The following is a 13,769-nucleotide window of genomic DNA, read 5'->3' on the forward strand; positions in this document are numbered from 1 at the left end:
TCCTAACTCATCCCGATCCCTCCAGGCAATTTATTGTTGAGGTTGATGCCTCAGACTCCGGGGTGGGAGCTGTCCTTTCCCAGCGTTCCACTAGAGATCAAAGGATTCATCCTTGTGCCTTCTTCTCTCACCGTCTGTCGCCTGCTGAGGTTAATTATGACATTGGTAACAGAGAACTTTTGGCTGTAGTTTTGGCCTTGCAAGAGTGGAGGCACTGGCTGGAGGGTGCAGAACATCCTTTCATTGTTTGGACAGACCACAAAAACCTGTCATATCTCCGTTCTGCCAAGAGGCTCAACTCCCGACAGGCAAGATGGGCTCTGTTCCTGGGAAGGTTCAACTTTGTCCTAACCTACCGCCCTGGTTCTCGGAATATAAAGCCAGACTCCTTATCTCGTCAGTTCTCTCCTGATGTCTGAGTCTCTGCCTGAACCCATCCTGCCTGCTACATGTGTGATTGACAGTCCAGCAAATTCATCCGAGGTTGCTCCATCCACTTCCCTGGTTGCATCTATTCTTTGGGAGATTGAAAGAGTGGTCCGTGAGGCTCAGCAAAACCAACCTGCCCCAGATAACTGTCCGCTTAACTCACTTTTTGGGCCGGAGTCGGTGCGAGCTCAGGTTCTCCAGTGGGGGCATAGTTCTAAACTTACGTGTCACCCTGGTTTCCACCGGACCTTAGCTTTTCTTAAACAGAGATTCTGGTGGCCATCTATGAGCAAGGACACTCGATCTTTTATTGCTGCCTGTACTACCTGTGCCCGACACAAGTCTAATCATCAGGCTCCCTCTGGTCTCCTCAACCCCTTACCTATTCCCAGCCGACCATGGTCCCATATAGCCATAGATTTTGTCACTGGACTCCCAAACTCTGATGGTAATACAGTTATTCTCACAATCGTGGACCGCTTCTCTAAGGCAGTGCATTTTATTTCCCTCCCCAAATTGCCAACTTCCACTGAAACTGCTAACCTTTTGGTTCTTCATGTATACAGGCTCCACGGCATACCTACCGATATTGTCTCAGACAGAGGGCCACAATTTACATCACGGGTATGGAGGGCATTTTGCCAGGCCCTGGGAACCTCCATCAGTCTTTCATCAGGGTACCACCCTCAATCTAATGGTCAGACAGAACGGACCAATCAGGACCTTGAGACAGCCTTGCGCAGCGTCACCGCCCGTAACCCAGCCACGTGGAGCACATATTTGCCCTGGATCGAATATGCCCACAACTCCCTTGTATCCTCTGCCACAGGTATGACTCCATTCATGGTGTCCTTGGGTTTCCAACCTCCTCTCTTCCCAGATCAAGAGGAGGATGTGGCGGTTCCATCGGTCCAGGCTCATGTAAGGCGCTGTCGCCATGTTTGGAGGGCTGCTCGAGCTGCTCTGCAGCGTACGGCAACTCGCAATCAGCGATTCGCCGATAGACATCGGAAGCAATCTCCTCCCTACCAGCCTGGACAAAAGGTTTGGCTGTCAACCCGTGACCTCCCTCTGCAAGTGGAGTCTAAGAAACTGGCACCTAAGTTCATTGGCCCATATGTCATTGAGAGTGTGATAAATCCTGCTGTTGTGCGCCTTAAGTTGCCCTCCTCCCTGAATATTCATCCTTCATTTCACGTGTCTCTCCTCAAGCCAGTGTCATCCTGTCCTCTCAGCCCTCCAGCTGATCCCCCTCCTCCCACCCGAGTCGTCGANATATCTCCATTCTGCCAAGAGGCTCAACTCCCGACAGGCAAGATGGGCTCTGTTCCTGGGAAGGTTCAACTTTGTCCTAACCTACCGCCCTGGTTCTCGGAATATAAAGCCAGACTCCTTATCTCGTCAGTTCTCTCCTGATGTCTGAGTCTCTGCCTGAACCCATCCTGCCTGCTACATGTGTGATTGACAGTCCAGCAAATTCATCCGAGGTTGCTCCATCCACTTCCCTGGTTGCATCTATTCTTTGGGAGATTGAAAGAGTGGTCCGTGAGGCTCAGCAAAACCAACCTGCCCCAGATAACTGTCCGCTTAACTCACTTTTTGTGCCGGAGTCGGTGCGAGCTCAGGTTCTCCAGTGGGGGCATAGTTCTAAACTTACGTGTCACCCTGGTTTCCACCGGACCTTAGCTTTTCTTAAACAGAGATTCTGGTGGCCATCTATGAGCAAGGACACTCGATCTTTTATTGCTGCCTGTACTACCTGTGCCCGAAGCAAGTCTAATCATCAGGCTCCCTCTGGTCTCCTCAACCCCTTACCTATTCCCAGCCGACCATGGTCCCATATAGCCATAGATTTTGTCACTGGACTCCCAAACTCTGATGGTAATACAGTTATTCTCACAATCGTGGACCGCTTCTCTAAGGCAGTGCATTTTATTTCCCTCCCCAAATTGCCAACTTCCACTGAAACTGCTAACCTTTTGGTTCTTCATGTATACAGGCTCCACGGCATACCTACCGATATTGTCTCAGACAGAGGGCCACAATTTACATCACGGGTATGGAGGGCATTTTGCCAGGCCCTGGGAACCTCCATCAGTCTTTCATCAGGGTACCACCCTCAATCTAATGGTCAGACAGAACGGACCAATCAGGACCTTGAGACAGCCTTGCGCAGCGTCACCGCCCGTAACCCAGCCACGTGGAGCACATATTTGCCCTGGATCGAATATGCCCACAACTCCCTTGTATCCTCTGCCACAGGTATGACTCCATTCATGGTGTCCTTGGGTTTTCCAACCTCCTCTCTTCCCAGATCAAGAGGAGGATGTGGCGGTTCCATCGGTCCAGGCTCATGTAAGGCGCTGTTGCCATGTTTGGAGGGCTGCTCGAGCTGCTCTGCAGCGTACGGCAACTCGCAATCAGCGATTCGCCGATAGACATCTGAAGCAATCTCCTCCCTACCAGCCTGGACAAAAGGTTTGGCTGTCAACCCGTGACCTCCCTCTGCAAGTGGAGTCTAAGAAACTGGCACCTAAGTTCATTGGCCCATATGTCATTGAAAGAGTGATAAATCCTGCTGTGGTGCGCCTCAAGTTGCCCTCCTCCCTGAATATTCATCCATCATTTCACGTGTCTCTACTCAAGCCAGTGTCATCCTGTCCTCTCAGCCCTCCAGCTGATCCCCCTCCTCCCACCCGAGTCGTCGATGGTTACCCGGCCTTTACTGTGAGTCGGATTCTTGATGTTCGGCGCCGTGGGAGGGGTTTTCAGTATCTGGTCGACTGGGAGGGTTACGGCCCAGAGGAGCGCTCCTGGATTCCCCGCAGCAATATCCTGGATAAGTCCCTCCTCCGGGACTTCTACAGGGCTTTCCCAGACAAGCCTGGTAAAATGTCTGGAGACGCCCGTTGGGGGGGGGGGGGTACTGTCATGGCTGGTGCTCCCCTCCCTGTGTGTGTGTGGGCGGAGTCTCCTGGTCCTGATTCATCGCACCTGCAAGCAATCAAGAGCCCACTACTTGACCCCTGCTCACCTGTGAGACCCTGCCAGATTGTTTCCTATCTTCACACGGTGAACCTCTTGGCTCCTAGATTCTACGTTTTTGCTGCTTGCCTTTTGCCGAACATTTTACTTACTTGCTGTTCTCTGCCCTCTGCCCTGCTCCAGCCCTGCTCCAGCCCTGCTCCTGCCCTGCTCCAGCCCTGCTCCAGCCCTGCTCCAGCCCTGTTTCTGTCCTGCCTCTGCCCTGCTCCAGCCCTGCCTCTGCCCTCATTTTGCTCTTTGTAAAATAAATTCTCCTTTTTCCATTTTTGTTTACCGGTCTGAAGTCCATTTTTGGGTCCCTCCATTGTTGCGCCGTAACATTTAATTCCGAATAATCATTAGAAGTGAGTGTTTACATGGTCTTTTTAAAGGAGAATTATTTTTTATTCTGAATTAAATTATTTTAAATCGGAATTAATTGGTAAGCGGGTACTTTTTAAATGTATTATTATTACGATGGCATATTATTAAGCTTTTTCCAAATCCCATAGGAAGAACAATAACGTCTTTCCCTTTGATAAAATTCACCAAACATTCTCTTTGTTCCGGCTTTAAATCCTCGATCTCGGGAATTGTTGCCAACACAGAATGTCTGTCTTCATCTACATCCATCTCGACAATTTGTTTACTGTTGTGCTGTTCCACAAAAGGGACCCAGACAGACGCTTGAGTTTGATGTCATGGCTTCACAGTTCTTCGCTGATTGGCCGATGCGCGGTGGTCTACAACTTCCGGGGTCCTTGTAAACTGTCTAGTGTATTCTGATTCCTGACCTCACAACTCGCTGCTGCTGCTCAGACATAAATCCTTCAACTGCAAGGTTGGTTTTACTTCTAAAATTATTCTATCGACACAAACATTTACATTGACAGTCTGGTGTAATAACAGATTTGCATCGAGTGTCCCTTTAAGTCGGGTCAGGCCTTCCCGAATTCGAGGAGAACCAAAGCGCAGCCAAAATGGGGCAAATTCTCCTGTAGTGTGTGGCAGCTTTAAGACACTTTCTGCAGCAGTGGGGTTTAAAAGAGGGTGTGACCAGGTGGTGTAAAATTATGAGTCACTGGCGTTGGGTTGGGTTTACGGGGGATTACTGTAATCCCCAAACTGAAGTCTTTCCCAATACAAAAGATGTTTCCAAAGAGTTACAAAAATAATGCTTTAAGTATAGGCGAGTTTCATTGTTGACAAAAGCGCGCGTTCCATGCTGGGAATTATTTTGGTCGGCGGCAAGAAACACAAATTCAACATGACGGACGGAGCGAGAAAGCACGTAAAGGGCATTGATCCCGGTTATTTATCCACTCTAACAGCAGAGGACCCAAGACCATTTGACCAGAAATTGGTCATAAGAATCGACGGACGCTAAATCACCCTTTTCAACCCCGACAAAAGGTGGACCAAACCAAATTTCTGGTCAGAATTGCCAACTACCTGGACAAATATTCACTTGGGCGATATCCACAATGACTTGGTGGAAACTCCTGGGCCATTCACAGCAGAAAAGGGCCACCATCGCCGCACGCGGCTTTAATTTTACTTTTACTCTTCATTTTTAAGCAGGTTCTTCTTTTTAGCAGATTTTTTTCATGTCATACCTTTACTTTTATTTGAGTAATCTTTTGCCCCTGTATCTGTACTTTTACTTAAGTAAAAAAACTGAATACTTCATCCACCACTGCTTTTAGTTCTGTTCACAATTTAAGACAGTGAAAATTAGACACAGTCCCTAGACCTAGTTTTGTTTTGGCATAGTCCTGGTCTGGTCTGGGTTTAGTCTTGATTTAGACCTGTTTTAGTGGTGTTTTAATCCCCTTTTAGTCTTGTTTTAGTCCTGTTTTAGTCCCATTGTTTTAGTCCCATTTTAGTCCTGTTTTAGTCCTAATTTAGACTTGTTTTAGTCCCGTTTTAGTGCCTTTTTAGTCCCATTATTTTATTCCTGTTTTAGTCCCATATAGTTCCAATGTTTTAGTCCCGTTTTAGTCTTGTTTTAGTTGTGTTTTAGTCCCATTGTTTTAGTTCCGTTTTAGTCTCATTTTAGTCATGGTTTAGTCATGTTTTAGTCCCGTTTTAGTCCTAATTTAGACCTGTTTTAGTCTAGTTTTAGTCCCATTTTATTTCCATTGTTTTAGTCCTGTTTAAGTCTCATTTTAGTCATGGTTTAATCTCATTTTAGTCATGTTTTAGTTCCATTTCAGTCTTGTTTTAGTCCCTTTTTAGTCCTGATTTAGACTTGTTTTGCACAGACACAGATGATTTAAAACCAATTATTTAAAATGTATTATTCATTTTTTATATTATAGCATCTTTTACTTAAGTAACAAAACTGAGTACTTCATCCAGCACTGCTTTTAGTTCTGCCGATCACATTTTAAGACAGTAAAAATGAAATAATAAGACGAGTGTGTTTGTCCAGGGCGGAAGGCAGTTCTCTGTTTGAAGTTGGCGTTGTGTAGAATTAAGTAGGACAAAATAAATGCTCTGTTTGCTTGAGATGGGTTGAATATTTGAACAGAATTGTGTGAAAACTGGTCCGACAGGTTTTCAATGGGAGATGTACAAGGATATGGAATTAATGATGATCCTGAATCTCATTTTTTATTCAATTCCACTTTATTAAAACACTATTGGAACTGAAATTTTGGTAGTTTTCAGATTCTATAATATAATAATGTCGTACTCCCTGATGGAGAAGGGGGAAGAGACAGACTTCCTTATTAATAACATTGTACTTTGTCATAAAATATATATATATAAAAAATGTGTGTGTGTGTGTGTATATATATATATATATATATATATATACACACATATATATTCACAAATCTTTAATGTAATCTTTTCGATCGGTGACTAAACCCATTAGCTTGCAATGTTACAACACAAACATTTAGTAAATTATTAGTATTACCAAGCAGCAGCACTTTGCATTTATTTTATGTTCTCATTTGTATAATGTTAAAATTAATAGTTATTTTAATAAACACAAATAAATCTCAAAACCGAGATACGTACCAAGCCGTAATGTTTGTGAATTGTTACACCCGTAATATTTATATAGAATTGTTTTTTTTAAAGGTGCACTGTGTAACTTTTCTGATTTGACTAGAATGTTCCACAGTATGGCATTAAACTTATATATTAAATCCCTGATCATTATAATGTAGGTTCGGAATATCACAGTTATTTTTTTCCACGAATGTCTTGCAGACGAACCAGAACCACGGTTACGTAACATCGTCTGTGGGCAAACAAACGAGGCGGGTCGGGCGTGCCAGGCTATTTAAGAAATATGACACGATTCACTCTGCACACATCCTCAACCTCTGCACAACCGAAAACTCTCCAAACCAAGTGAGTGTTTTATCTGAGATTTTCTGCCAAATTTTATAGATTTTTCTTCTGTTTATTAACTTTTTTTGTAGAAGATTCATATTTCATTGTATTTAGTTTAGTCACGGGCTATTACTTTCTACATTAAATTATAATTATTTTACTAAAATTGCTATATTTTCTATTTTAAAATCCTCAAAAGTGCCACACTTTACTTTGTTTGTATAGTTGTAGGGAGTATTATCTGTTACATAAGGAGTTGTTGCATAGCTGTAGGGAATATTATCTGTTCCATAAGGGACAGTTGTTGCAAAGTTCTTGTACAGTTGTAAGGAGTATTATCTGTGACGTAAGGGTGCGCAGATGTACAGTTGTAGGGAGTATTATCTATTACATAAGGATCGGTTGTACAATTGTAGGGAGTATTATCTGTGACATAAGGGTGAGTTGTACAGTTGTAAGGAGTATTATCTGTGATATAAGTTTGAATTGTTGCACAGTTGTAGGGAGTATTATCTGTTATATAAAGGTGAGTTGTTGTACAGTTGTAGGGAGTATTATCTGTTATATAAGGGTGAATTGTTGCACAGTTGTAGGGAGTATTACCTGTTACATATAGGTCAGTTTTTGCACAGTTGTACAGTTGTAGGGAGTATTATCTGTTACATCAGGGTGAGTTGTTGCTTAGTTGTAGGGAGTATTATCTGTTACATAAGGGTGAGTTGTTGTACAGGTTGTAGGGAGTATTATTTGTTACATAAGGATCAGTTGTACAATTGTAGGGAGTATTATCTGTTACATAAGGAGTTGTTGCATAGCTGTAGGGAGTATTATCTGTTCCATAAGGGACAGTTGTTGCAAAGTTCTTGTACAGTTGTAAGGAGTATTATCTGTTACATAAGGATCGGTTGTACAATTGTAGGGAGTATTATCTGTTGACATAAGAGTGAGTTGTACAGTTGTAGGGAGCATTATCTGTTGATATAAGGGTGAGTTCTTGTACAGTTGTAAGGAGTATTATCTGTGATATAAGTTTGAATTGTTGCACAGTTGTAGGGAGTATTACCTGTTACATATAGGTCAGTTTTTGCACAGTTGTACAGTTGTAGGGAGTATTATCTGTTACATCAGGGTGAGTTGTTGCATAGTTGTAGGGAGTATTATCTGTTACATAAGGGTGAGTTGTTGTACAGGTTGTAGGGAGTATTATTTGTTACATATGAGTGAGTTGTACGGTTGTAGGGAGTATTATAGTATGAATGTCAGCCTGTATCTCTTAGTTCTACATTAATGACTTCGCAATCTTTATTTTCACATCAGAGGACCCGTCATGGCGAAGCTTCCCCAGGCGATGGCGATGATCCGGTGTGTGTTTGACCAGTACTCACAAAAAAAGAAAACCCTGAGCAAACAGCAGGTGGCCGAACTTCTGCGCTCTGAGTTTGGACTGGAGCCCGGGGTGAGAATTCTGTTTTTATATCAAGTACTGTGGGATAAGATCGATTTATTTTTTTTTTTAGCTTTCTACCATATTTTAATGCCATTCCCTCATCCAAAACATCCCCGAAGAGGTTTTAGAGTCATCCATGCATGTTTGAGTGATTTAGTGATCTCTCCTGGACCGTATTCAATCCCTATTGGCGGTTAGCACGACATTTCTCCATAAATATACAAAAACACAGCACAAAACTTTACACTACAGCTTCACAAACCTGACGCAATGTAAAGTATTTTCATTTTCAGAGAGCAAAGGGAGTATTATCTGTTATATAAAGGTTAGTTATTGTACAGTTGTAGGGAGTATTATCTGTGACATAAGGGGCAGTTGTTGTACAGTTGTAGGGAGTATTATCTGTGACATAAGGATGATTTGTTGCACAGTTGTAGGGAATATTATCTGTGACATAAGGGGCAGTTGTTGTACAGTTGTAGGGAGTATTATCTGTTACATAAGGGTGAGTTATTGTACAGTTGTAGGGAATATTATTGTTCTTTTGAGTTTAAATCAAGAACGAAAAACAATAAAATGTGAAAACAGTTTATTTTATTATTCCGTTTTAGTGTCAAAAAACAAACAAACAAAAAAAACAGATTCGACCTCTATTTCCAATATTTAATTTAATGTTTATTTCAAATAACACCAATCAAAAAAGTCTTGGTGCCTATTTCAATTTTGATATTTTTATTTTATTCTGCTAGAAGAGAACAAAATATTAAAATTGCAAAATTCAACTAGGAGCGATGACTGTTTTTTGACTGGTTGAAATCAGTTTTTTTGTTTGACACTAAAACGGAATAATGAAATAACAAACTGTTTTTCCATTTTATTGTTTTTCGTTCTTAATTGAAATTCAAACGAACGAATAGTACACGGAGCTCGGTGCCTATTTTAATTTTGATATTTTATTCTCTCTTTATTTCACCCGGACGTTCTGCTGCTAGAAGAGAATATTTTTTTTGTGTGTTATTTGAAATAAACTTTAAATTAAATATTGAAAATAGAGGTTGAAATCAGTTTTTTGTTTGACACTAAAATGGAAAAATTTAATAACAATTATTGTTTTTCGTTCTTACTTGAAACTCAAAAGAACGAATGATACACGGCAGAGGTGGGACCAAGTCGTTGTTTTGCGAGTCTCAAGTAAGTCTCAAGTCTTTGACCTCAAGTCCGAGTCAAGTCACAAGTCAAAGACGGGCAAGTCCAAGTCGAGTCTCAAGTCACTGGCCCATAAGTCCAAGTCAAGTCCAAGTCAAGTCTTGAGTCACTGCCCCTTAAGTCCAAGTCAAGTCCAAGTCGAGTCCAGGTTGTCTGCTTTGAGCTTCAAGTCATTTCAAGTCTTTAAAACAAAGTACCACATATAGCTTTGTTTTTTGCAATTTATATGAATTTTTAAGATTAATTGTACTTAAAGGTTGTATGGAGGATTTTTTTTGGTTTCAAATTGTCAATGATAGATTATAGAGATGCAGTAGCCTTGTAATTATGATGACCAAAAAAAAGAGAATAAAAATTCATCAACTCTGGACGTGGTGGGGCTAAACATTTGCCAATAGATAACGACACTGCCTCGTTATCTGTTAGCTGACAGGCTGTCAATCAAACTCCCTACGTTTCTAGTGTAACTGACTTGCCTGCGCCGCCGGTACGTGGTTTACGTACGACTGTCACGCAGTCCACAGACGCAAGACGCACAGACGCTGTTTACTCCACCAACGCAACAGTTCTTAGTGGCTTTTTTTTACCTATATCTTCCTCGCAGTTCGCACAAAGTTTGTTGCAATGGCGACAAGAATCCAGGAGCAGTTCGCCGCAAAAGAAAGTCCGTTTTTGAGGTCGCTGAAAGAAGAAGACAAGGGGAAAAGCAGCGAAGACAAACTAAGGTGATTCTTGAAGATTCATTCCAGCGATGGCGCAACTGAAGCAGACGCAGGGTCTAAAGACTGACGCATTGGTCGCCAAAATTACTCCTGGACAGGTCACTTCTGCTTATTATGAAAACGTACTTTATTTCCAAGAGCTAGTCAAACGTTTTTCAGGACACGAAAGCGATATCCTATGTCTGAAAACGTAATTTTCAAGGCAAAGAAAAGAGTCCGCTTGCTGCTGCGTGTTGTAGCTAGTTCATTCGCACTGAATCTCCGCGCAACCTTCTCTGCACCCCTTTCCTCCTCTCCCCGCTGCCCGATCCGCTCTTCCCCCTGCTCCTCACTTCTCCGGGCACGGAATCTCCGCGCACTGCTCCTCTCCTGCTCCCTGCTCCGCTCTTCTCCCTGCTCCTCACTTCTCGTCCGCGCACGAAATGTCCGCACACCCGCTCCCCCCGCTCCTCACTTCTCCGTCTTGCCTAACCAACACTGTAGTTAGTTGTTTACAAGTCATGTGCAGCGCACCGGCTGTAAACAAACCTGTTTCTGGCGTAACGAGGAGGCGGGAGGAGGTGTTTCTACGTAGGAGCTGTGGGGGAGGGGAGGTGGTTTCACGCATGCGCAACATTTGAAAAAGGACAAACAGTCGCTGGATTTCTCGTTCCTTGGAAAATCCTCTATACAACCTTTAAAATAAATTCATAGTATATTTATATCCACGTATTTATATAAACCTGCAGTATCTCTTTTTTATGTAAGAGTTGTAGAAATGTTAATTGTTCCTTTTTAAATGTCTTGACAAGATATTAATGTGAATCATTACAGTCAGAATAGAACAAATTCAGAATTAAAAGTGCTTCTCAAGTCACAGGTCTCAAGTCCAAGTCGAGTCCCAAGTCTTAGTCCATTTTATCAAGTTTTCAAGTCTCGAGTCCAGGTCACAACTTGCAAGTGCCCACCTCTGATTCACAGACTCTTCCCTTTCACAAAAAAAGTAGTTGAGTATTTTTTGTTCAGGCTCTTATAAACTCATCATGGTGAATAATTAGAACGCTCTGAATGCACGAGGGAAGTGAGTTTAAACTGTGTCACATGAACTACTCCTGACTGTTACCGAAAATATAACACCGAGGACAAACTATTCTTGGGTTTGGTTCGATCTAGTAATTGTGTCGGCTCCACCTACAGCGTTTCCTAGAAAGTGTTTGTGGACAGTTGTGTTTCATCTTTCAGGTTGTAGCTTGAGTTTCCTGGTAATGGTTTGTAGGTGCGGTGGGTGTGGTTCTGTCTATTTAAACAACCGCAATAATGGTTTGTGGTTTTAGATTCCAGTGCAGGGTTGGGAATCTGTGTATCGTGTGTTCATTTGTTTTTCAAAATAAAACCAAAATGAAAAAAACAGATAATGATTTGTTTTTTCTGTTTTTGATTTTGTGTTTAAATGAAAAATGAAAAAAAAAAAAAAAAACGGATAACGGCCATTTTCTGTTTACGTGACTTCTGTGACTGAGATACCGGACCGAACCAGGACTGAACCAGGACCAAACCAGGGCCGGGACCAGACCGGGACTGAGATCAGGACTTAGACCAGGACCAGGACCAGGACCAGGACTGAGACCAGGATCAGAACAGACCTGAGACCAAGATTGAAATCAGAACAAGATCGGGACCAGACCAGAACTGAGACCAGTATCGTGAGACCGGGATCAGACCAGGACTGAGACCGGGACTGAGACCGGGACCGAGACCGGGACTGAGACCGGGACCAGACCCTGACTGAAGCCTTGAGCAGATCAGGACCAGACCAGGACTGAGACCAGGATCAGACCAGAACTGAGACCAGGATTGAGAGTGGGACCAGACCAGGACCAGACCGTGATTGAAACCGGAACAAGACCGGGACCAGACCAAAACTGAGACCTGGATTGAAACCAGAACAAGATTGGGACCAGACCAGAACTGAGACCAGTATCCTGAGACCGGGATCAGACCAGAACTGAGACCAGAACCAGACCGGCACTGCGACCGGGACTGAGACTGGGACCAGACCAAAACTGAGTCCAGTATCCTGAGACTGGGACCAGACCAAAACTGAGTCCAGTATCCTGAGACTGGGATCAGACCAGGACTGAGGCCAGAACCAGACCGGGACTGAAGCCAGGACCAGACCGGAACTGAAGCCAGGAACAAATCAGGACCAGACCAGGACTGAGACTGGGACTAGGCCTGGTTTAGTCCTGTTTTAGTTCTGATTCAGTCCTGGTTTAGTCCTGGTTCAGTCCAACATCACAGTTTAAGTCACGTAAATGGGAAACGTCCGTTATTTGTTTTTTGTTTTTTTCTTTTGTTTTTTTTTTTCATTTAAACACAAAATTGAAAACTGAAAAAAAACAAATTGTTATGTTTTTAGTGAAGAAAATTGTAGTTTTTTTGTTTTCTAACTTTTGGTTTTATATTGAAAAACGAATGATATACGGATTGTGAAAACTCCACTAGAAATGTTACGCAGTGCACATTTAATCCTCACTCACTTTTCTACTTTAATTACTCAATTTGTACAAACTTTGGGCCTTCGTCAGACACTAACTAAAGTCTTCTGTTTTTTTACTTTTTTCTTTTTGTTTGCAGAAAAATGCACAAGCGGAGAAACTATTCGAAACTCTGGACAACGATGGGAGTGGAGCAGTGGATTTTACGGAGTTTGTGTCTTTTGTGGCCGCTCTCTGTGTAGTGGAAAGTGAAAGTGAATAAAAATCTTATCGTGACCAAAATAAGACCAATAAAAATAATGAGACAATCTGAAGTTGTTCCTCCGCCCAGAAGCCTCACGTCGCCCACAAAGCTCTCTATAAATATACAAAAACATGAGACAAAACTTTACACTACAACTTCACAAACCTGATGCGATGTGCAGTAGTTTCATTAGTGGGATATATGCTGATTGTGTTATGATAGTGCTCTGAAGGGGAGTGAGTTAGCATAGAGAGCAGAAACGAAAGAGAAAACTTATTAAACATGTTAGTACAATGTTTTTGGTGGTTTTAGTATTTTCAGAACAAGGTAAAGGAACAGTTGTAGCAGCAGCAGCAGTAGAAGTAGTAGTAGTAGTAGTAGTAGTAATAGTAGTAGTAGAAGCAGCAGTAGTAGTAGTACTAGTAGTAGTAGTAGTAGTAAATGTAGTAGTAGTTGTAGTAGTATTAGCAACACTAGAAGTAGCAGTAGTAACCTAGTAGTAGTAGAAGCAGCAGTAGTTGTAGCAGTATTAGTAGTAAATGTAGTAGTAGTAGTAGTAGTAGTAGCCTAGTAGTAGTAAAAGTAGTAGTATCAGCAGCAGTAGTTGTAGTAGTATTAGTAGTAGTAGAAACAACACTAGGAGTAGCAGTAGTAGCCTAGTAGAAGTAGTAGTACAGGCAGCAGTAGTTGTAATAGTAGTAGTAATAGTAGTAGTAGTAGAAGTAGTAATAATAGCCTAGTAGTAGAAAAAGTAGTAGAAGTAGGATAGTAGTAGTAGTAGTAGTAGCAGCAGCAGCAGCAGCAGTAGTAGTAGTAGTAGTAGTAGTAGTAGTAGTAGTAGTAGTAGTAGTAGTAGTAGTAGTAGT

General features: G+C 42.4%; 1 protein-coding gene across 1 annotated transcript; it reads left to right on the forward strand.

Moving 5' to 3' along the window:
• The first annotated feature begins 6,683 nt into the window (after positions 1-6,683).
• Positions 6,684-12,969, forward strand: LOC110158738 (protein S100-B-like). The gene is made up of 3 exons (XM_055150593.1): positions 6,684-6,825; positions 8,125-8,263; positions 12,799-12,969. Exons 1-3 carry the CDS (start codon positions 6,764-6,766, stop codon positions 12,919-12,921), a joined length of 324 nt encoding a protein of 107 aa, XP_055006568.1. The 5' UTR covers positions 6,684-6,763; the 3' UTR covers positions 12,922-12,969.
• Positions 12,970-13,769: the final 800 nt, after the last annotated feature.

The sequence above is a fragment of the Boleophthalmus pectinirostris genome, unplaced genomic scaffold, assembly GCF_026225935.1.
Source record: "Boleophthalmus pectinirostris isolate CB_2022bp ecotype Guang Dong unplaced genomic scaffold, ASM2622593v1 HiC_scaffold_14, whole genome shotgun sequence".
Taxonomy (NCBI): domain Eukaryota; kingdom Metazoa; phylum Chordata; class Actinopteri; order Gobiiformes; family Gobiidae; genus Boleophthalmus; species Boleophthalmus pectinirostris.

What these genes read in the sequence shown, in the direction of transcription:
- LOC110158738 (XM_055150593.1), top strand. Translation starts at nt 6,764, where the DNA reads ATGACACGATTCACTCTGCACACATCCTCAACCTCTGCACAACCGAAA. An exon ending in CCGAAAACTCTCCAAACCAA is followed by an intron (nt 6,826 to 8,124) that starts GTGAGTGTTTTA and finishes TTTTCACATCAG; the next exon opens with AGGACCCGTCATGGCGAAGC. An exon ending in AGTTTGGACTGGAGCCCGGG is followed by an intron (nt 8,264 to 12,798) that starts GTGAGAATTCTG and finishes TTTTGTTTGCAG; the next exon opens with AAAAATGCACAAGCGGAGAA.